This window comes from Ursus maritimus, unplaced genomic scaffold (assembly GCF_017311325.1).
Source record: "Ursus maritimus isolate PB19 unplaced genomic scaffold, ASM1731132v1 scaffold_31, whole genome shotgun sequence".
Classification (NCBI taxonomy): Eukaryota; Metazoa; Chordata; class Mammalia; order Carnivora; family Ursidae; genus Ursus; species Ursus maritimus.
This window is the reverse complement of record NW_024425675.1, coordinates 27576695-27592455: the sequence shown is the minus strand read 5'-3', so window position 1 is coordinate 27592455 and position 15761 is coordinate 27576695. Positions and strand designations below refer to the sequence as shown.

At 53.2% G+C, this 15761-nt stretch overlaps 1 protein-coding gene and 1 long non-coding RNA gene across 4 annotated transcripts in view; one reads left to right on the top strand and one right to left on the bottom strand.

Moving 5' to 3' along the window:
* Nucleotides 1–4322: 4322 nt before the first annotated feature.
* On the bottom strand, nt 4323–12467 carry LOC121106325. 3 transcript variants are annotated; one of them, XR_005838956.1, is made up of 4 exons: nt 10876–12467; nt 8747–8898; nt 7367–8242; nt 4323–6521 (listed from the first exon to the last, which is right to left on the bottom strand). It is a non-coding gene; the product is annotated as an uncharacterized LOC121106325 (long non-coding RNA). The 3 variants fall into 3 exon arrangements; XR_005838954.1 differs by lacking the exon at nt 10876–12467 and having other exon boundaries at nt 4324–6521; nt 8747–8979; XR_005838955.1 differs by lacking the exon at nt 10876–12467 and having other exon boundaries at nt 4339–5459; nt 8747–8978.
* The window catches only part of PFKFB3 (6-phosphofructo-2-kinase/fructose-2,6-biphosphatase 3), a 219832-nt gene continuing 214198 nt past the window's right edge, over nt 10128–15761 (top strand). The window contains exon 1 of the mRNA XM_040645450.1: nt 10128–10236. Within this exon, the coding sequence (XP_040501384.1) occupies nt 10221–10236 (16 nt within the window). The 5' untranslated portion in view covers nt 10128–10220. The remainder of the gene's footprint in view (nt 10237–15761) is intronic.

Below are 15761 nucleotides of genomic sequence, written 5' to 3'. Positions count from 1 at the left end.
GAAGGCCCGCGTCCTTCTCCAGCCCCATTTGCTTTAGGAAGTTTGCTATGTGATCCATGCCCATGTATCCAGCAGGCTCGCAGGGGCCCTTCTTAGCTCTTCCTGCTCCCCGACCAGTCCTGCCCCCAACTCAGCGAGCTTTCACATCAGGACTAGGAGGTGTCTCCTCACTTTACAGGTGAGAAGGGAAGTCTGGAGTCGGCTGGTTACCGGAGTTGGCCCCAGAACCCACTTCTCCTGGTTCCTGGCCCTTCTGCCCAAACTGTTGGTAGTTCTGCTTTGGGGAAGCCCAGGGGGATGAGCTGCTCTCCTGAACTGGGGTTGATCCACCTGTTTCCCAAATAACAGCTCCTTCCTTTGGAACCACTCTTGCCAGCTCAGAGCGCGTGGTTCCAGCGGGAGCCGTGTCCTTCAGGGCCTCTGTGGTGGCGGCGGCAAGGGGAAAGCGGGGTGGGGGCCCCAAGCACCACTGCCATCTGCCCTCGGTTGTGCTCCTGCCCCGTGGAGGAGGCCGGGCGGCCGTGAGCTAACGAGAGGACCGGTGGAAAGAAGAGGCAAGAGACGGGCAGGGTCCTGGCTTGTAGTAGGGGCCCTGTGCCCATTGCTCCCCCCCGCAGGCTGTCACCTTTCCCTATGGTTTGGGTGTTCTGCCTTTCGTTCTGAGTCACGTCAGTGTTCTTCCAGATAACTGCCCTTTGGCCTAAGCTCCTTTGAGTTTGGTATCTGTCCTTTCACACCAAGAGTGCCGATGACCTCCACGGCTACCAGTGAAATGCGCTTACCCCATGGGACTATGATTTCAACTCTTGCCTTTTCTTTAACTGTCCACATGCCTTCCTCCCCTCTAGTCATTAACTGTCCTCCCATCTGAGCAGCGACTGGGCAAGGCCCCAGACACAACCACAGCATGTCCCCAGAACATGAGACCGTCTAGAATCATTTCCCGGCTAATTCTTGAAGCCATCTTTAAGCAGCAAGGGCCTTGTAAGAGCTTAAAAGCTCTTCTCAGATCCCATCTAGACACTCCCCAGCAGATCTATAATTTAGCTTTCTTTTTAGTTTTAAACATTTTATTGCAAAAATAACCCACAATTCAGAAGGTCTGGAAAACCCTTATTATGTTGTACATTTTTTGCTGTCCTAATCGGGGTCTTTTTGGTCGATAAGTAACCTCAGTGCCTTGGGACAGGATAATGACTTAATTGTTTTCTTTGTAGACTCCCTTTAACTGTGGAAAAGTTTCTATTTAAGCAGAAGAATATGAAGAAAATTAAACTCATACTGTTGATATTTGGGATTAAGTTCAGGTGACCAGTATCTATTTGGCATTTTAAGAACTTGTAATTTTAAGAGAACGTGGCAAATATGAGTATCCAGGGACCGGCCTCGTAATCCCACTTTAATATATATATTTGAGTAATCGATGTGGACTCGTGATTTGACCTTAAAGTTGCAATGCAATTTTATGAAGATTGTAAGCAGTATGGGAACATGTAAAAGAACTTAAGATTCAGCAAATTTAGTTGGTTATTTGGGAGGGCTTGTGAGCAAACCAAAGTGTTCTGAAGTATAAAGTAGTTCATAAATGCATTTTAAATTGAGAAGGCAGTTGTGTAACTAAATTTCTACATGGGACCTGTCATCAAGGTTACCCTTAACAGTGGCTGTTAAATTTCACTGTATTTTATATGATCAGTTTATAAGTAGAATAACACAGTTTTAAGTTAAGCCTAAAAGCTTAAGGAAAACCCAAAATTTTAAATTTGGATAAAATGAATGTTAAAAATAGAAATAACTCCGAGCAGTCTTTCATATATATAAAAGCCACCCTCAAGTACAGTAAAAATCTGTGCTCCTCTAACATTAGAGATTGTGTGTTTTCTTTTAAGCAGTCATTTGGTCCTCACACTCGGCCAACAACTACTATTCTCTGCATCTTTTTGATGGGGAAACAGGCAGAGCAGCAGAAATGGCTCCAGCGGGCAGAAGGAAAGCCGGTCACGAGTCTCTCACCAGCTGCCCAGCCTGGCTCGTGCACTGTTCCGTTCGCCTCTAAATTGGCCTTATCACGGGTGAAGTGAAAGCCCATGGTGAAGACTTGCCCTTTTTCTCTGGAAGTGATTATGTGACTAATTTAATTTAAATCCCGGTGGATCTTGGGCTCTTCGTGTTCCAGTCCGAAAGCAGCAGCATATTCCAGGACCCCGACACGGGTGGGAAGCTGCCACGTGGCCAGAGCAGTTGAGTCTGATTTCTGGGAAAGAGGCAGCCTGGCTCCTCAGCCGCAAATAGGTTATTAAGACTAAGTGCAGTGAGGCTGGATGGCCATCGGTTCCCAGTAAGCTAACCCTCTGAGGACGGTGACTTCCTGCCTGCAGGACAATGACCAGGGAGAAGCCAGGTTCCTGGGGCAAGGCCGTGGCGCAGTGAGGACAGCAGCCTTGGTCGGGAGGCCCACAGTGAGGCCTCTGCTCTGTGACCAGGCACCCAGAGCAGGCCAGCTCCCTCGCTGAAGCCGGCTTCGTCGGCAGTGAAATGGGGCGAATGTGGGAATCCAACATTTGTCAGAGCGCTAGGAGAAAACAACAGAAAGCCTGCTCAGATACTGGCACAGGAGCGAGCTTCCTGAGAGCAGCCTGGTGACATTCTAGAGTCATTGAAGGCTCTGATGTTTTCAGTGGCTCCCTCCTCAATGCCACCCCAGCCCTGGGCTCAGCGGGCTTCAAAAGGTCCAGGTTAAGGCCTGTGCACAGCTCACAGAGGCCCACCACTGAGTTTGGAGGCTCACTTGCCCGACTTTTCCTTCTGAAGAAAGGGGTAGCTGTCCCTGAGTGGCAGGGAGCTGGTCAGCCTCACGGCACACTTCCCCAGCTGCCGCAGCTGCGCTGGCCTGCCACCTACGGAGCCGGAGCCACAAGGACAGGTGAGCAGTGAACGCAATGGTACGCCCCTGCCACTGGGGACATCAAGGATCGGAGCAGAATCTGTCCCCTAGAGACAACATCCTGATCTCTGAAACCACCTGGAAAGAAGATAATTAATTACATTACAAAACAGTCAGTGCTGTACATAGGAGTCGGCTTAAACAGGAGGATTTTGGGGGCAGGGACCTTAAAGCATTTTTTAAAATATAAATTCAATTAACATATAGTGCATTGGTTTCAGAGGTAGAGGCAGTGATTCATCAGTCTTGTTAAACACCTGGTGCTCATTACAAAACATACCCTCCCCAGTGTCCATCCCCCAGTTACCCCATCCCCCACGCCCTCCAGCAACCCTCAGTTTGTTTCCTAGAGTTAGGAGTCTCTTATGGTTTGTCTCCCTCTATGCTTTTCTTATTTTTCCTTCCCTTCCCATGTGTCCATCTATTTTGTTTCTTAAATTCCACATATGAGTGAGACCATATGATATTTGTCTTTCTCGGATTGACTTAATTCGCTTAGCATAATACCCTCTAGTTCCATCCCCATTGTTGCAAATGGCAAGTGTCATTTTTTTGATGGCTGAGTAATATTCCATTTAAACAGGAGGATTATTAGGGAAGGAGGAGACCCTCTCTGAGCCAGGTCAGACTGCTTTGGTGGGCGCTGGGGAGCCCACATCCTCAGTGCAGGTAGGCCATGCCCCCCACCATCCATAAACTTCTTGCTAGCTTGTACCCATTTATTTGGTTTAAGGAATAACCTGTGTGGGTTGGCCGGAATCCCACACGGTCCCCAGCATTCCTGGGCCCAGCGTACACAAATCTTCCTGCTATTCAAACACTAATCTAGGTACTGCCATGAAGAGAATTTGCAGATAAAATTAAGATCCCCAATCGGCTGAGCTTACGGGAGGGAGATGATCTGCACAGGCCCGCGTCCTTTAAGGCAGGGAGTTTTCTCCACGGGTCCCAGAAGAAGAGGTCAGAGGTCAAAGCATGAGAAGCAGTCGCCTGGCCTGCTTCGGTGGCTGACTTGAGGACTAGAGGGGACCACGTGGCAAGAGTGCAGGCAGCCTCTGGGAATGGAGAGTGGTCCTGGCTGACAGCCAGCAGGAAAAAGAACTTTATTCCTGCAACCACGGGAGCTGAATTCTGCTGATGGGAGTGAGCTTGGAAGCAGGGCTTTCCTCCAGTCTCCTGATGGGAGCTCTGCCTGTGACCATGATTCCAGCCTCCCGAAAGGCTGAGCAGAGACCCCAGTCTCTGGGGTCTTCCGACCTACGGAATTGGGAGTGAATAAAGGTGGTGTTTTAAGTCACTGAATTTGTGGTGATGCGCCTCCTTGTGCTGCCTGGAAATTAGGCAGTTCCCATCATTAATGGTAATTAGTAGCTGATTACACAGCCAGATCAGTTTGGGGGTTCTCTCACTTAGTGAGTTCTGCAGCCTCTATAATTACTTTTTAATTTTTTTTTTACTTTTTATTTTGAATTTCAAACTTACAAAAATATTGCAAAGAAGACAAAGAATTCCCACCCCAACCCCCAATTCCGAGATGTTACGTAAGCAGAGTACAGTCACCCAAATCCGGAGATTAATATCGGCACAATACTAGTCCTGCTTCACCCGCTGTCCTGCTAATGTCCCTCGTGTGGCGTGGGGCACCGTCCAGGGTCACCCGTTCCATTTGGGCTTCACGCGTCCTCAGCTGCCTTCCAGCAAGAACACTTCCTCAGTCTGTCTTTGTCTTTCCTGATTTTGACATTTTCGAAGAACTATTTGCTAGTTATTTTTGTAATGTCCTTTATTTTAGGTGTCTCATGTTTCCTCATGGTCCAATTCAGGTGATGCGTTTTGGGCAAGAACACTACATGAGTGAGGTGTCCTTCCCAGTGCATTATATCAAGAGGCCCCTGATGCTGATGGGGTCCATTACTGGTGATATAGACTTTGATGATGTGGTCCAGGCGGCTTCCAGGTTGCTCTGCCGTAAAGTCACCATCTTCCCCTTGGTAATCAATCCATAAGTACCTTGTAGGAGATACTTTGAGACTGTTCATGTCCTGTTTCTCGCTGCATTATTGCTCGCTGATTTTATCACCCATTGACGGTTCTTCTGCGAAACAATTATGTCTGTGCTATTTGCCAAATGGTGACTTTTCTAGCTCCATGATTCCTTCTACATCTGTTTGCCTGGATTCTAATCATTCCCATAAATTCTAGAATTTGTGAGGAAGAGCTGTCCCTCCTTCCCTATGTATTTATTCAATTTTTTATTTATGTCAGTATGGACTCAAAGATTCTCACTTTATTCTATGGGTCACAATCCATTACTATGATGATTTGTCTTCTTGCTCAGATTGGCTCAGAGGAGCCCTTTCAGCTTGGCGTCTGTGCCTTTTGGACACGTCCTCGTCACTTGTTGGTACCTCAGCAAAATGATTACTTGTTTTCTGGCACCACAAGATGTTCCAGGCTCCTCTTGTTGTTTTCCTGTTCTAACCCTCCAAGGTCTCTCGGTTCCTTCAGTCAGAGTCTGGTATTTAGAAACCAACAGCCATGAGTTAGATGTGTCCATATAACTACTCGTAATGTTTACAGTTTTCTCTAATACTGTGGAGCATTGATTCGTTCATAGTTACATGGTTAGACACACGTGCACCTGTACGTGCACGTGCACACGCGCGCACACACACACTCACATGCTGGTAATGGACAGTTGAGGAGCTCATCTTCAGGCAGCTGGATTTTCTTTGTTCCACTTGAGCCCATGGAAGCTCAGCCCCAACATTCCTGGGCCAGCCCACATGCTCCTGCCCTGTATCTTCCAGATGCTCCCCATCGCTTCTCTCCTCTTTTGGGACCCTTCCCTCTCATTACCCCAGAGACCCTGCTTCCAGCTCTAATAATACTAATATTAATAATAATAGCAGCTAGCTTTCATTGAGCTCTTGTGCTCTAGGCAAATATGATTTTATTGAATCCTTATAGCAATCCATGAAAAATGTATTATGCCCATTTTACAGGCAAAATACTGAGGCTTGAGGAGGGTATATCATAGAGCCTAGGAAGCCATGGCAGGGATTCTTAGCCAGTCTCTTCTCCCCACCCCCACTCTTTGTATGCACCCATCCTAGGGCTGGCTGGCTGTAGGTCTGCCTTTTGGCAGAACCCCAGGAGCTGGAGAGCTTAAGGCAGCAGGAGCTTTAAAGCAAAGACATAGCATGCCCAGAGGCATAGAGTGGGGGGGTGCCCAACAGTGGGGACAGCCCCTGCTGGACTCTCCATACTGGGGAAGCTGGTGGAGGTGGGGGCCGAGCTCTCAAGTACTTCATGGGCCCTGCTGGTCCCTGTCCCCAGGCACGCCTCTTCCTTCCTTCCTCCTTCACACACACTTTACCACTGTTCCCTGGCCCTGATCAAAAGGTTCCCTCTTCCTATGGCCTGAATTCCTTCATTGGAGACAAAACCTTATATTCTACAACTACAGAGGAAAGGCTTGAAAATGCAAATACCTGCTAAGGAAGGGCTGTGGGTGGGAGGGAGGAATTTCCAGGGTAGAAAGCGTGAGATCTCTTCTGTTTGAGGGTCACCCTTCCTTTGGAAAGAGCATGAAAGCCTTCAGTTTGGTCTAGGAACTGGGAAAGAAATCTGGGAAGAAGCCCTTTGCTTCCTGCAGTAAGAGAACCAGAGGCTACGGGCCTGACACTTCCTGCCCCAAGAGCCTGGGCGGGGTGGCACCCAGCGGGGCACCGATGCCAGAGGGTAAGAGTGGCTCATGCCCTGGGTGAAAGGAGCCCGATTCTGATCCAGTTCCCATGGGGCCCTCACCCCACAGCCCAGTTCCACGTCCCTCTCTGGGTCTCTTAGTGCAGTGTGGCAGTGGGAGAACTAGCAACATCCTTATCACCTGAGAAGCTTGTTTGCCATGCAAATTCTTGCACCCCACCCTAGACTTACTAAATCAGAAACTGCTGGGAGGCCCAGCCCTCTGTTACAAAGCCCGCCCTCCAGCCTGCTCTCCGGCTGGAAAGTTGGAGCGCCTCTGCCCTCAGGACCTCAGTGACCAGATGATGCTATTGATGGCAAGCGTTCTAAAGTGATGGTAACTGGGGCCTGGAGGATCCTTTGAGCCTGGCCCGCCAATCCTCATCGTTTCCCCGTGGTTTCAGCCACAAGGCGAGATTTTCAGACACCACTTTGATGTGTGAAGAGCTCCTCAGAAGAGCGGGGTTTAATCAATAGTCATTAGACTGAGAATAGAAATGTCAGCGGACACGGTTGGAAGTCGGAGAGCGATGACGAAATGACTTCACTCTACGACTCAGACTGTATTATTGACAGCACCTGGGAATATATTCGCAATTTTAAATCGTTTCACTTCTTGCCTCCACGTTGAAAACCAGAACGTCATGTCCCCCTACCGCAGCCCATTTTACCAACCTGTACTGGGTCCTGGCTGTGATGAGCTCATTCTTGAGCAAATCCAATTTTTCACGCCACTCATTTTATCTCTTGTGCGAACTTGCTGAGGCCGTTCCCTGCCTTGTGCAGAGGACAAGCAGAAACACTCTTCGGTTATGAAATGTCAACATCAACCGTCACTGGCTGACTCTGGGAGCGAAAGAACAAATGTCCCAGGGTTATTAACAATACCACCCAACGTCTGAGAGGGCTGCGCTCCAGCATGACAGAAGCAAGACAGCGATGAGTCCCATGCTCTTGTTCCTCCATCGGATGACGCTCCAAGTGGAGAGATCAGGCTCTGTGGGTCCGAACCAGTTTTCCTCACAACACTTCTGATGCCAGGTGTGTGGGGTTTCCACGCCAACAAGCAGTTGTCTAGGTGTCCTGCCGTCCGGTTCAGTTCTGACACGACTCCCTGGAGTACAGGGTAGGTGAGGGCTCAGACCCACAAGACCACCCCTCACTTCAGATGCCAGTGCAGCTACTGTGTGGCCGGGGACGCACTCTTCCATCCAACTCGGCTACAAAGTCAGGGGTCTCCACAACTTTCCCTCTTTCCAGTTTGATAATTGGCTAGAACTGCTCCCAGAGCTCAGGAAAGTGCTTTATTTGTTATTATCAGTTTATTATAAAGGATACGACTCAGAAGGAGCCGAACGGAAGAGATGCCTAGGACAAGGTAAGAGGGGAGAGGTCCAGGGGCGCCTGGGTGGCACAGTCGTTAAGCTTCGGCTCAGGGCGTGATCCTGGCGTTCTGGGATCGAGCCCCACGTCAGGCTCCTCCGCTGGGAGCCTGCTGCTTCCTCTCGCAGTCCCCCTGCTTGTGTTCCCTCTCTCGCTGGCTGTCTCTCTCTGTCAAATAAATAAATAAAATCTTAAAAAAAAAAAAAAAAGGGGAGAGGTGCATGGACCTTACATGCCCCGAGCACGCCACCCTCCCCGCACTTCCACATGCTCACCAACCTGGAAGCTCTCCGAACCCCGTCATTTAGGGTTTTTTCTGGAGGTTTCATTACGTTGGCGTGACTGACCCCTGGTGATCTGACTCAATTCTAGCCCCTCTCCCTTGACTGGAGGTGGAAGGGTGGTGTTGAAAGTTCCAACCCTCTAAGCATGATGCGGTCTTTCTGGCCACCAGCCCTAGCCTGAAGCTGCCTACGTGCCCCAGCCACCACCAGTCGTTTCGTGGCGTGCAAACATTCTCTCATCCCTGTGCAGATTCCAAGGGTCTCGGGAGCCATGTGCCAGGAACTGGGGACAAAGACCAAATATATATTTCTTAACTGTATCGCAATCAGCCACATGAGTCCACAAGGCAGTAAAGATGCCAAGTACAAGGAAGAGAGGCCCACCCACCTCAAAGTGCACGTCCTCTGGCTTCACTGTGACTCGAAGCTGGACAGATCTGAGATGTGCAGTCTTGCCCACTTTATCTGGCCTTAGATAAAACTTGCTTTCCTTGGCAAGTGAGTCCACGGAGTAAAGTGCAAGTCCACCGAGTGTTACAGCTGTGGCAGGAAAAGAGTGGAGGGAGTTGACAATCTCTCAGAACACTGAATCTGGCACAGCCCATCCCTCACTTCCTGTTCCTCTTACACAGACTGACACCCACACTCGTGAGGCCTGTGGCACAGGAGCTGAGGTCTGAGAGCTCATGATCTCCAGCCGGGCCCATGCAGCAGTGTCTTTCCAGAAGGCTCTACCAGGGCCATCCATGTCCCAAGCCAACTGACAATACCTTGTCAGAACTAACAATGACTTCCTTCTCCCAGACACGGGCTCCCTTTGAATGTGGAGCAGGAGTTTGGACCACTACCATAAAAGATAGCAGGCCAAGAAACTGATTCTAAGAAATGATGAAAAACAGACAACCCACTGGCTCTGACTTTTCAGTTCACCTGGATGGGATTTTTTTCACTACGAAGAAAATGGGGAAATCGCTATTTGCACGAGTGTCCTAAATAGTAGATCAGGAGATTGTTCCTAACATCATTTCTTCAAATTGCAATATAAAATAGCACTTTCCACAGGAATTAACTCTCAGCAGAACAGAAAGATGACCTGCCTTTGAGATATTTGATCCCATCGAATAATCAAGCATTTCTCAGGTGCTGGCCTTTACGGAGGCAAAATGAGTAGTCGTGTGAGGAATGGCCTCCCTCCTCCATCTCTCTAGGTTACAGTTCCTCAAGTCCCATTATTTTTATTATTTTTGACATTTATCGACCTGTGTGTGAGGTGCTGTTCTAGTTCCCAGGAAACAGCAGTGACCAAAGGAGAAAACAATGTTTGTCAGAGGTGGTCAGTGTGGGGGGAGCGGTGGCGGATAATTCGGGGCAGGAGCCCAGGAGTGGGAAGGGTTTTGAATGAGGGTGGCCTGGGAGGCTACCAGAGATGCACTTTGCGGCGAGGGGGTGGGGTGACTCCCTCCAACCCTCGTTTCATTTCAGTTCAAGCCAGCCAGCCACTTGAGCCGTCCCCCTGTGCCTGAGGACGGAAAGATAAGCACGGGGTCAGGTTCCCCAAACCCTTCCTGGGAGGGCGTCCCCGAACCGCCCCAAGGAGCCAACGAGGGGCTCGCCCGAGGCCCCGCGGCGCGCCGGGAGCGCAGGGGTTAAGCGGTTTCCGCCGGACCCGCCCCGGAGGCTGCGCCGCCCGTCTCGCCGCGGTTCCTCCCTCCGGCTGTGACGCGCCCCGCTTTGCCCAAATATGTCCCTTTCCCCCCGCCCTCGCCCGGTGCCCGCAGGCGCCCCCGAGCCGCGGGGCTGGCACTCGGACGTCGCCCGGCCTCGGAGTCCCGGGCCGGCCCCGCGGGGCGCCCCCCTCCGCGATGCCCTTCAGGAAAGGTAGGCGCGGTCCCCGCGAGCCCACCAGCCCGCGCGCTGCGGAGTCCCCTCCGTGCGCGCGCCGCCCCCAACCCGGCCCTGGACGCCCCCCGCGCCGCGCCCCGCGTCCGCACTGCCCTCGGGCTCCCCGCGCCCGCCCTGCCCGCCGCCCCTGCCGCCGCCGCACGTGCCCGCGCCGGTGCGCAGCGCGGGCTGCCGGGGACCGGGCGAGTCGCGCGACTTGGAACCGAGCCCCAGGCGCGCGGCGTTCAAGTTCGCGGGGCTGCCGGAGCAGGTTCGCGCGCGGACCCGCGGCCTGGGGGCTCTTGGGGGCGGCAGCTGCGCCGCGTGGGAGCCCGGCCGCGCGCTCGGGTTGCAGGCTGAGTCTGGGGGAGGGACGGCTGGGGGGAGGGCGCGCCGGTGTGGAATGCGGGTGTGTGTGCAAGTCCTGCCGCCGCCCTTTTCTGCCCTCGGACTCTTGGAGCCTCAGGTTCTTCTTTGGCAAAATGGACAGGAATAGGGACGACTGCGTGGGGACCGGTGGCACCGTGCACAGAAAAGCACACAGACGTGAGGTGAGGTGGCCAGGCCTGGGAAGGGGCCCTCCGGCCAGACCCTCCCTCGCCCGGCCCCCTGCAGGGAGCGCCGCACCTGGCCCACCTGCAGGCGTTTAGGCTGTTCCCTGGGGCCTTCCCCTCTGCGGGCGGTGGTGGCGCACAGGGCCTGTCAGGAAGCCCCGATGCTCCTGGGGCCCCCTGCCCCGAAAGGGGGTCTCGGTTGTATTTGGCCTCATTTTTCCGGGCAGGGTGATGGAGGCTCCTGAGTCGCTGCAGAGCCCCGCGGGAACGCTAGCCCGGGGTGGGGAGGAGGACTCAGTTTTACTCGGCAATCAGAGCTCTCGGACTCCTTCCCTTTTTTTATTCGGGTTGGGAGGAGCTTGGGTCCCCGTGACCCACTGTCACTCAAACCCAAGGCTTCTGCACCCCCACCTGAGCAGTAAGGGAGAGGAAGCCTCCACCCCCTCCCGGGTGCCTGGGACTGAGCTGTGTGGCCCTCTCCCTATTCCCTCCATCCCTGTCGTCTAGCCCTCTCTTCCCTTCCCTCGTATCTCAGGTTAATAGGTCAATGCTGTGGTTGCTGGTGATGCCCTGTTGGCCTTTGTCCCTTAAACAGAGGTTGCTAAGATGCCGCTGCGAGCTCCTGGTTGTGAAGGGGGATGACTGGCACTCCTTGTTCTTTGGGGGATGGTGACAAGTGAGGTGACCGCTCCTGAGAGCAGGGACAGAGAGTTCCGCGCGGTTCTCGGTCAGCTGATGACGTGTGGTCCCATGGTTACTGTCCTCAGTGTCTCCATTATTCCCCATATAACACGGTGCCCTTGTGTGGAGGTTCCCTCAGCTCTCACCTGACCGCGTGTAGCTGCAGCGGGAACAGTCGTGTGTGTGCTCAGTTTGCCCCTTCTTCGAGCTTGTTTCCTGTGGGCTCTGGTGGCAGCCTCCCACAAGGCAAGGATGCTTGTCTGCCCGTCCCAGCACTTGTTGCAGGGGGGTGGGGGGAGAGGAGCAGAGGGGCGTATGCATCAAGGACGCAGTAAATACCTGGGCTGCTAAGTGATCCTTTCTGTGTGGAGATTTCACTTGAGGACAGCATTGATAGACCACACAGGACAAAACATTTGCAAACTGCTAAATGTTAAGCTTGCTTGCCTTTTTTTTTTTTTTTTTTTAAATGTGAAGAGAACATTGCCGCACGAAGGGAAAATGCCGTTCCTCCATTCTGTGGATGCCAAGTGCTGAAGGTCCCGGGATGTGAGGAGCAGTCCTAGCTGGGTTTTCCGGACGCTTTGGTGGGAATCCAGGGCAGGGACTCTGGAGGGCTTGGAGTCCAAGGCGGGACTTCCCACTTCACTGAGCTGCCATCTCCTGTGTAGAAGTCAGCACAGGTGGGAATTGCAGGGAGACCCGGTCTGTTCAGTCCGGGGATGGGACGCCATCCGGAGCTGCCCGCGAGGGGGCTCAGCACTCTGTGCCTGGAACCGTCCAGGTCGTGGAGACTTCAGTGCACATATTCTTTTATATCTTTTTGGACTTTGAGCCATCTGAATATATTAGCTATTCGAAAAAAAGTAATTTAAGGAAAAGACTTTCCTGCCCCCCCCTCCCCCCATGAACAGAAAACTGATGGAGAAGGACTTCCTTCTAGCTAACCTCTAGAACGTTATCGGACTGCTCATGCCCTTCCCATGCTGTGTTTCTGTGTCCTGACAGGTAAGACTTTGGGACCAGCTCGGTCAGAGGCCTGGCAGGAGTCACCAAACACGTGACGTGCTCGTGCGAAGGGGGCGACTGAGGAAAGTTTAAGAAAGGGACTATTACAAAGGTTCGGGTAGGGCGTAGGAAAGCCACAGAAGAGAGTGCAGAACCCCAGGCAGCACCACCCCAGGCTTAACTGAGGAGCCGGTGGCCTGATTGGAGCCGACCCTCCCTTAAGGACTCCCGCAGCTGCAGCCCCTCAGAGAACAAACTGGGAGAATCAGCACCTCTGCCCCTCCCTCCCCGGGTGGGGGGGGGGGGGGGGTGGGGGCTCACCTTTTGCGAAGGGTGATCTGGTGAGACAAGCAGATAACCTGCCAGGAGTCGGGAGGTCCTGTGTTGTGAGTGTGGGAGGAACGCAGCTGACGTCTCCAGAATGCAGAGTTCAGAGATTGCATGCTACATCATTCATTCATTCATTCATTCTCTAGATTGAGCGCTTGCTAGGCACCAGGGACACAGAAGGTGCTAGTTGAATAGGATTTGGCAGTTCACTCCCTGTAGTTAGACCTCCAGGGTCTGCCTCCCCAACGTGGTCCACAGTGCTCCAGTAATGTCAGGCAGAGGCCCCGAGTGTGAATAGATGAACAGATGTGGCTGAGACCGGCCAGGCCAGCAGCTGACAGTGACCTTCCCCGTGGGCAGGTGGGGATGAAATAGGAATGCTCACTTCTCTTCTTGGTCGGTTCCAGGGTGACCATGGCCACGGTGGGGGAGCAGGGTTGAGTCCCCCACCATGTGGCTGGAAGAAGTAGGTCTGGAGAAGTCGGCCTTGAGGTCGGTTCCAGTCAGAGAAGGAAGTGTGCTGCCGTGAGAACAAGACGGGGGTGGGCAGGAAAAGCTCAGGCCAGACACCCGCAGGACTACCCACTGGCCGGTGGAAGCCAGGACGAGCTGCGGAGATCGGTTGGGGGAGTTCGCCCTCTGGAAGCTTCCCAGATAGGAGAGGTGGCCACTTCTCCTGTGATTTGTGAGTGGCTCTGCTCGGAGGCTGGGGTCTTGACGAAATTCTCGAGGGCCCTTTCTGGTCGACAAGTCTGTAACACTGTCTTCAGAGAGCAGGGTCCCAAATATTCTGCCTGCCCCCCCTCAGAGGGGACAGGGGAATAGTGGGTGGAGGTCCTGCCTGACAGAAACCAAACTAACGTTACTGAGCACCCCCACACCCCAAGTGCCTTCCATGCATGCACTCACCTCCCCACTGCCCTCTGATGCACGCGGCATTGTGTCCATGGTAAGGAGGAAGGACGTGCGGCTCCTGGGGGTCATGCAGCTTGTCTAGGCGCCCTCATCAAGCTGCGTGCTGCACAGGGCTGGGACGCAGACCTCTGCATTGTGCCTTTGCCGCACGGCCATGATGGGACTGGATAGGAGGGGACGCAGGGTATGACCGCCACCAGGCAGGAATCCTAGCAAATGATAGGTCCGTTGTTAGGAACCAGCAACTTCTTTCACGTTGGCAACGAGTAGAGAGACAGACGAAGGTGCCCGACTCGTCTGGATCTTTGAGAGACGGACGGATGCAGGTGGGCCTGCCCAGGAAAACCTTCTGCGTGTCTTCAAGTGGCCCAGGACGCTGCTGTCATAGGTGCTGACCCCATAACCCCAGCTGGTGTTGTGGAGCTGAGGGGCCAGCCAGATGACAGGCCACAGCTGCCTGCTGGGTACTGAGTTTTCAGGGACGCTGAGGGAACAGAAGGGAAAAACGAGTACCACCATCGCAAGGGATGCAGCCCCTTTGGAATTCCTGCAGTTCAGCCCCTGGAAATCAATTACATTTCTTGCAATTTTGCTAACTGGGGTTGGCAATTTTGGACCTTAAACCCAGGACGTCTCCTTCTTTTCTCTCTACTTCCCTCGTGGCCGTGCAGAGAGCAGATCCTGAAAAGACCGTCTCCAGGAAGGGCTGGGCTGGTGTGGTCCTTCCTGGCCTGGGCTCCCGTCCTGCACTCTGGGTGTCTGCGTCCGCAGGCTGGGTTCTGGGGCACGTTCTCCTCCTCCGGGGCCCAGCGGCTTATTGGACGAGAATAGGGCTCCTGGCCATTGCAGAGTTCTGTCCCTGACATGCTCCCCAAGGAAGGAGACCGGGGGATGATGTGTATGAAAATGCCATGGCATCGGGGACAAAACACTGTTCCAGGAGCTGGGAGACCAGGTAGTGACAGGCCCACCTGTGTCAGGTACTGGCTGGGTTATCTCAAGCCACTTAAGAGCATATGGCCTCAGTTTACCCATCTGGAAAAGAAGGTATGAGCTAAGATTCCATCCAAATCTGACTCAGTGGCCTCTAGTCACCTGTCACACATACACTGAGTGTCCCAAGCTTCTTGGCCAACCTGGCTGCAGGGGGCAGAAGGGATCCCCTTGTGCCTTTGGCCCAGAGACTGTGCTGGGCACCCTGGCCTGGTCTCTCCCAGTGTCTCCAGGAGAGAGGCTACATTTTAGGCAAGTGGCAAATGACAAGGTCATGGCCCCCCTGTGTTCTTTGGGTTCAGTGTTCCTTCAGCTTTGACTTCAGGACTGAAATTTGGGCCATAAGGAAATTGGTGTCAGAGTCCAATTTCTTGAATGTGCATTAGACCTTTCTGTCCTATGCAGTCAGTCTGGAAGTCTCTGTGGTGTCAGGCCATCACCATCGTGGGTCTGCAGGTCCTTCAAGTAGCTCCAGGGCTAAGAACGTCTTGCTAATCTTCCCAGAGTCCTAAGTGGTCATTAGTAGCAGGCCCTCCCGTGTGGAACTTCAGGTAGAGTGAGTGTCCGTGCCCTGCACTGTGTTGACGATCAGTGTGTCAGAGGGAGAGCCTCCCTTATCCCTGGTGTCCTTGGCCAGCTGGAACAAACGGGTTCCAGAAGTGTGGTCCCCTGACCTGGCTTTCCTCCCTTGATGTGCAGGGTGCTGAGCTGTGCCGATGCTTTTTTTGCTGTCTGCTCGACATACTGAACCCTGGCAACAGGTTGGATTCAGGAAACCCTCCCCCCGAGGCTGCGGAAGTCAGTCGCAAGGCTTGGGGACCTGGCTCAGCCCCGCCACAGGAAGAGCAAAGTTTCATCAGTCAGTGGGGGCGGACGGGAGCTCAGGGAGGTGCCCCAAAGAAGGGTGGGCTTCAAAGCAGGAAGAGAGACAGAGAAGGATCCTGGCCAGGAGAAAGAAGCATTCCGATGCCGACAGACTCTACGGACAGCCTGGGCCTCGGCATGATGCCCGCATGACTGTTCGGGTGACCAGAGGCCGGC